This window comes from Fistularia commersonii, chromosome 5 (assembly GCF_037954325.1).
Source record: "Fistularia commersonii isolate RoL2024-O1a breed Wild chromosome 5, RoL_Fcom_v1.0, whole genome shotgun sequence".
In the NCBI taxonomy this organism is placed as follows: Eukaryota; Metazoa; Chordata; class Actinopteri; order Syngnathiformes; family Fistulariidae; genus Fistularia; species Fistularia commersonii.
This window is the reverse complement of record NC_141288.1, coordinates 11,472,069-11,479,377: the sequence shown is the minus strand read 5'-3', so window position 1 is coordinate 11,479,377 and position 7,309 is coordinate 11,472,069. Positions and strand designations below refer to the sequence as shown.

General features: G+C 41.0%; 1 protein-coding gene and 1 non-coding gene across 2 annotated transcripts; both read right to left on the bottom strand.

The window, feature by feature from the left end:
- Nucleotides 1-487: 487 nt before the first annotated feature.
- Nucleotides 488-7,152, bottom strand: ankrd16 (ankyrin repeat domain 16). Its single transcript, XM_086146797.1, has 7 exons — nucleotides 6,677-7,152; nucleotides 5,542-5,762; nucleotides 5,428-5,470; nucleotides 4,262-4,370; nucleotides 4,022-4,183; nucleotides 1,904-1,982; nucleotides 488-728 (listed from the first exon to the last, which is right to left on the bottom strand). Exons 1-7 carry the CDS (start codon nucleotides 7,012-7,014, stop codon nucleotides 571-573), a joined length of 1,110 nt encoding a protein of 369 aa, XP_086002923.1. The 5' UTR covers nucleotides 7,015-7,152; the 3' UTR covers nucleotides 488-570.
- trnay-gua (transfer RNA tyrosine (anticodon GUA)) lies at nucleotides 6,494-6,581 on the bottom strand. The gene is given in 2 exon segments: nucleotides 6,494-6,529; nucleotides 6,545-6,581. It is a non-coding gene; the product is annotated as a tRNA-Tyr (tRNA).
- Nucleotides 7,153-7,309: the final 157 nt, after the last annotated feature.

Sequence of the window (7,309 nt, the reverse complement as noted above, 5' to 3'; positions counted from 1 at the left end):
ATTCCCATCCAAGTTTTCCTTCAAGTCCAATTGTCATTTTTCTTTTTCTTCTGTTATTGCAGTGTTTAAACTCCACCCTCCCTCAGTCGTCACTGCTTTCAAAGTCATCGATTAAAGGTATTAAAAAATAAAAAGACAGTGACAGAAGTTTTTGGTTATATATAGGGGGAATCTCAATAAAAATACCAACGCACTCACACACGCACACACACACACGCCCACAGTGTGCTTTTCCTTTGTGATGTCATGGCTACCCCCTTTTGAAATCACAGCTTCCCCTCAAAAGCAAGGGTGCTTCCACCGTCATGTCACACCCAATCCCAACCAACCACATGTATCTCCGCCTTAGTACATCAAATCCTCCTGTTTTAACAGCTTTGCTCGTTCCCTTCTGTGTAAACACACCGTCCTGCGGGCAGAAACAACTCACAGTAATATGGTCGTGACATTCCCAAGGAGGAATTAATTACATAACACAAAACAGATGTTTTTAAACCAAATACTTTTAGTTTATTTCAATTAAATTGGATGAACGGGAGCCTAGATCATTTTTCTACATCAAAGGGGTGCTTAACAGTTCTTCTGTGATTCAAACAGACATGTCACTTCTGGTTTTCTGGCCAGCTGTCTTGCTGTTGTACCGCTTGAGTCTTCGTTATCCTTGAGGCCGAGCTGCAGAAGCATCCTGACTGCGTTGGCATGCTGCCCGATGCAAGCAATGTGGAGTGCTGGAGGATTGAAAAATGGGAGTTTTTTTAAACCGATATTATAATTTGCTGACATCTATTTACCTTTAAACCCACAAAGTATTTCTTTTGGATCCATCTTGATATCATCAACCTTCACAATGGTGTGAAGCATGACTGACGGCAGTCTAGTACAGGTACAAGTTGCTGTTTATATATATATATATATATATATATAAAGTAACATTATTTTAATGTTAAAGTTTTTTCATGAACAATATATAATATTCAGCATGTAAACTTAATTCACTTTTTATGGCATTTGCATTTACTAAGCACTCCTTGGATTCAAATGTTTGTTCTGACACAAGCACAAGATGCACTATTTTCAGTTGGCACTCCTTATTGGATTAATGCAAAATAAACAGTGACTAATGGCTGTCTTTGTAGCAGGTTTTGTTGCTTGGGTATCAACTAAGATGAATCCACTGTCAACAAGAAAGCACCTAGAAATCATGAAAAAATAACATAGAAAAGTAGAATCAAACAAATTATCCATCCATCCATCTTCTGCTGCTTATCCTGCACTCAGGGTTGCAGGAGATGCTTAAGCCTATCCCAGCTGTTATCGGGCAAGAAGTGGGGTACAGCCTGGACTGGTCGTAAGTCAATTGCAGGGCCACATTAACAGACAAACAACCATTCACTCAATCACTCATTCGGAGCAATTTTCCCAATTAACCTGCTGCATGTTTTTGGACCGGGGGAGGAAACTGGAGATCCTGGAGGAAACCCACACAGACACAGGTAAAAAACACAAACTCCACACAGAAAAGTCCTCTTGTCAGAATTGAACCAGGGTCGTTCATGCTGTGAGGCCGAAGCGCTAACCACTGCGGCACTATGCTGCCCTCAAACTCATTATGTGTAATTATTTTTTGACGTATTTAATGTGATTTTTTGAAAACCACCAAAGTGGATAACATGGTATTTTTTTATATCTAAACAGCTTTTTATTTGGTCCACAGTCACAATTTGTACAGTTGCAATTATTATTAAAATACCTATTTGATTACAATTACAAATTAAGTCACTGACATTTATTATACTCCTAACACAAAAGTTGAAAAAAATACATATTTTTTTTCAGCCAAAATTTCTGTTCACTAATGTTTCCGACATGCAAAACACAACATATGCTCTGATGAGCGTCTCACCAGTTCTTTCCTTTTGGTCCCGCGCATGAAGATCTGCTCCCAAATCCAGTAGAGTTTGTAGTGTGGACACGTGGCCCTCCTGAAAAAAAAAGAACAATAAATAAGAAGTACATCGGTACAGATCATCCCCCAGAAGCTCACCCACAAACTGGGCCAGATGGGGCTCAACGCCTCGCTGACGGGAAGATCAATACACCCACAACTGTGGGTGGTCTCATCAACATCAGAGACGAGAAAAATTACAGAGCAAGGTGAGCCGCCTTGCTGTGTAGTGCAGTACCAACAACCTCTCCGGAGAACCTGGAGAAGACGAAGGATATTGTTGTGGATTTCAGGAGAGAGCAGACCCAGCACACAGACCCTCTGGACCAGCTCTGGTGGAGAGAGTGAGCAGCGCCAAGTTCCCAGAAATTTCCCCACTTTGAGCGAACAAAGGCATATTCTATTCTATTCTGGATATGCACATGTCAGAGGAACTCTCGTGAAGCATAAACACTGTGTCACTTTCCAAGGAAGCGCATCAGAGTCTCTACTTCCTCTGCAAAATGAGAAGAGCCAAAGCCCCACTCTCCATCTATAGTCTTATACATATATAGTCTAGTCTATAGTATAGTATAGTCTTACTACTTCCAGCGCTGTCTCGGGCGGCTGCCTGCCAGAGTTTCTCCTCACCTTAGTGTCTCTTTTTCCTAAATTCTCTACTTCTATTTTTCTATTTACTTCTTCTATAGTTAACAGTTAAGACAATTTTTAGACAATTTATATTTCATTGTATTTCTAATTCTTCCTCCTTTCTACTATTATCTATTACTGTTATGTTTTTACTTGAAACTCTGGCACAACAATTTCCTTTGGGATAAATAAAGTTGTTCTCATCTCATCATGTGCACCTTCTACTGGGGCACCATCCTGCGAGGTACGGCACCTGTCTTGTGTACTGCGGTAAGACCCTCCAACATCCATTGAGAGTAGCTGACATGATTGTTGGTGCCACTCTCTGCCTCACTTGCAAGGCTGTCCATATTGTAGGTGATTCCTCCCACCCATCTCACAGCTTCTTCAGTCTGCCATTATCAGGGAGGTGACTGCGGAGCCTGTGGGCCAGGACCGGCAGACTGAAGACAGCTTCATCCACCACCAAGCTGTCAGGAAGTTCAACTCTCTCCAGGCTCTGCCCTCTCTACCTTTTCAGTCCCCCCTCACACACACAAACACACACACAAACACACACACTCTGGGCTCTGAGTGCTCCCCCACACATGCACAATACTATCTGCACTTTTGTTTCTTTTACTGCTGTCACTGCAAAGCACTTGAAAACACTTTTACTTTCATTTTTACTACACCTTTACTTTCATCATAACTTGTCTGTGATATTTTAAATAAAGCAGTATCAATCCTCTGTATGTGTGAAACATATGGCAGCATTGACGGCAAAGTTGACTTTAACTTTGTAAGTGCACAAACATCAAACTTGTCACTGCTATTACAACTGGTACTATTCTAAATAGCATCACTACTATCAGTACTTTCACTTCTGTCACTCATTTCAATACAATCAATTCAGTCAGTACTAGTACCACTACTGATATCAATACAGTCCCCGTGGGGACTTAATTATTATAATAATAAATAAATAATTATAATGATTCCTTAATTATTCTATCACTTTCAATGCTGTCTCTTTTATAAGATATATGGCCAAATGAATAAATCTGAGTTGAGGATATGAAAGAATCTTAAAAAGGGGAAGCTAGAATTATGAAATATTTTGAGAGCTACTCATTGTTATCATTCCAAAAGAGAAACTTACATGCACTTTGATGCAGCAGAAACATTCATCTGATTAAGATTTGCAGATATAATGTGTAATATTTGTATTTATGTCTTCACATCTGCAGTGATAACTCAAAATCCAGGTTTTACAGGTTGGGTCAAGAGACAGGGATCATGTCCCACTGCCGTAGTGGCCTAATTATATCAAGTATCATGCTTCAGAGGAGCGAAAATCTACTGAACTTTACCTAAAACTTTTAAACTTTACGAGCATTAAGTCACTTGTTTAGCAGTGCTTATTCATGCAAAACATAATTGCATTTAGTATGATGCATGCCTCACCTTGGCAGCGTAGTGAAGTGCAGTCAACTGGAGGCCTGTAGCCCTCTGGTTCACATCCACACCCAGATCCCTCACAAGGAAGCGCAGTGCCTCCTCCTGGCCAGTGATGGCAACATGGTGCAGTGGCTGAACCCCCAATATGTCAGGTGCTGCTGGACAGGACTGTCAGTAGAACATTCGTCATTTGAAGGCTTGGCTGCAGTACTGGAACACTCCTGGGATGAAAGTTCCTGATCCTACCCGGTGCTTCTCGAGAAGGAGCTGACACACGGAGATGTGCCCATTCCTCACAGCGTCAGTGAAGGGAGTGATTCCACAGCTGTCTCTGCTGTCAGGGGGGTAGTCACATCTGGACAGAGGGCAAGGAAGAATCTCAGTATTACAGAGGATTTTTTTTATCCCTTAACAAGTCAAAGTCAATACTTCCAAATCAGCAAGAAAGTCAAACTGGCGGGGTGAATGGCACCATGTTCCACATTTAATACCAGTTAAAGACATGTTTTCAGCATGAAGGAAGTGTGACTGACAATTTAGTTATGCTGATTACCAGCCAACTCCACCCTAGGAAGGACCTGCAGTGAAGTCCATCACATTGGAAAATAATTTGAAAACATAGAGCAGTGGGTACAAATGGGAAATAAGTTAAAAATATGATGTTTCTTGTCATGTTTGCTTCTGTTTTAAATCCCTGTTGCAATTTATTATCACTGGAAGAGTATACAGGATTATATTTTTGTTTGTTTGTTTCCAGTTCATATGTTTTGATTAAGTTTCTCAGGGTCACATTTTACTAAGTTCATACAAACATAATTAATGGTCTTTATATGGGTACCTATTTCTTCATAGCAATTCATGGCAAATGTCTATATTGTGGCAATAAACAATAACTGCCTTAATTATGCCTATGACATTGTATTGTCATAGAATCTGATTAATGGTTTTACATATTGAGTAACTAAAAGTATATTTGCACAGTTTGAACAAGATTTGATTGTCAATAACTTAATGAAAATGTTTGGCATCAATGACCAACCATGCAGAATCAGAAAAACTCATCAGATTCACATTTTTGGTCAACACATGCAAATCAACCCCCAGAAATTTGAATGACGCTAAAAAAAATCTTGTGTCTCTTCTAGACTTTCTAAATGCAAACCAAATCAATAAAAACATGACAGGTAATTTGGTGGACTGTGAGCAAAATGTATCAGGCGTTTTACAGCTTCTTCTGTCTCAGTTTAAATCAGAATGGAAAAGACAGTTTGGCGCCTAATGACTGAAGCAACACTTGCAGTTCCACATTTTGGACAGTAAAAATAACTGACAATTTTCAGAGAGTTCAACACGAGATTTCCACAAATTTGACGGAATACGATGGCTTGTTTTGGCAATGTGTCTCCACTTACTTGTCCAGCAGGATCCTGACCACATCCAGCCACCCATGCATTGCTGAGAACCAAGCAGAGAGGCCTCAGTTAGATGACCAGCCCAGGGCCAGAGAATAAGATGGGATCACTCGCCTGCCGTGTGAAGTGGCGTCCTTCGTATTTTGCTCTCTGTCTTCCAGATGTCTGGCGCAGCCAGCAGCAGGTGTTGTACCACCAAGGGGTCACCCTCCCGGCACGCGATGTGGAAGCAGTTCCATCCATCCTTGTTCTTCAGAAGAGGGTCTGCGGAATGTCCGAGCAGCTCCTGGATTATGGCCAGGTTCCTTCGAGTGCATGCCATCATCAGAGGGGTCCTGATGGGGAGAAGGTGCCACCATAATAAACAAATCTTCACTTGTAGCTGATATGCATTTGATACACAAAAACATATCTTCTGTGACTCAAAGTTTGATCCTCAGACATTTAAGGACAGATTCACCTTTTGCAATCATGTTGCTTAACATTTATTAATGAGATAGATGGTTTTAATATCATAAATAAAAGGTGGAATTGTATGAAAATACATGTTGTAATCATACATCAGTATTTTAACTATCATCTATTTTTATTATCTATTATCTATTTTTATTTGAATGTAGACCAATCATAATTAATTCATCAATTTCAAGCCAACTTTTAAGCAATGGCTTAGGCAATTTAAAGAATGACCATGCAACCACTTTTTTCATATTGCTAAATAAAATCCAGAATACAAGAGACAATATATATTTATTTATTGGCCATCCTTTAATATAATTTATAAATTGTTCTCCCTGAAAACCATTTCGATATTTTCTCGATATCTTAAAGAAGCAACCTTTACAGGGAATAGGGTTAGATGGAGAATATTGATTCGCTATGGCGACCCCTGAAGGGAAAAGCCGAAAGGAGAAGTGTGTGAAGTCAGTGCCATGTATCACTATATATGAACTTTGTATCAGCATGGTGTCGTACCATAAGATTAATTTTTTTTATAATCGAGTTTGTGATGTCCTTAATTTCGTTTCATTGCTCTTTATGATGGCAAAATGATCAAAAAACTCACTCCTTCGAGCCGGATTCGAACCAGCGACCTAAGGATTTCAGCATTTAGCCTCTACAGTCCTCCGCTCTACCAACTGAGCTATCGAAGGGTGCTTACACGCGAGGCCACTAAAAGATAATTTAGACCTAGCCGTGGCACGTCGAGTTAAACATTGCGATTAATTTTGTCAAAACATATCTTTACCAGTCCGCCCTCTTCAAACAGTCCACTGTGGCACCTTTCTTCAGCAGGAAGCCCACGCAGGCCAGGTGGCCCATGGACGCCGCTTCGTGCAGCGGCCTCTTGTAGTCGTTGTTATAAACCTCCACATCCATGGCAACGCGTTCGACTAGATACTCTACCACGTCCAAGTGACCATGTCTGGCGGCGAAGTGCAGCAGCGTGTCCCCGGACCGGCCGAAATGTCCGCTGCGGACGGCCTCCACCGCCGCCGAGGCGCCAGAAGTAACTAGTTTCTGTAGAGACTCCAGTTGCCCTTCCTGGGCGAACTTCACAAGCAGTCTGGACGTGTTTTTGTCCATGTTGGCCGCAGCCTGACGCCGGGTAGATGTTTGAAAGGGGGCACAAGTATCAACGAACTGTCTAAATACGTAGTGTTTATATCGGCGTCTTTCTGTCACGTTTCAATTTAATGAAATGGCCAACCATGACCTTACGCTGTTCTCGTCGAAGACGCCTCAAACAAGGTCCAGTAACTTTACCGAGAAAAACTCGTCATATTTGTTTACATATTCGACCATTTTACAAGCAGATAAACTCTGGGCGTAAAACAAATACGTATTTTGTGTTTACTTTGTTTTGAGGCGGGCGCAGCAT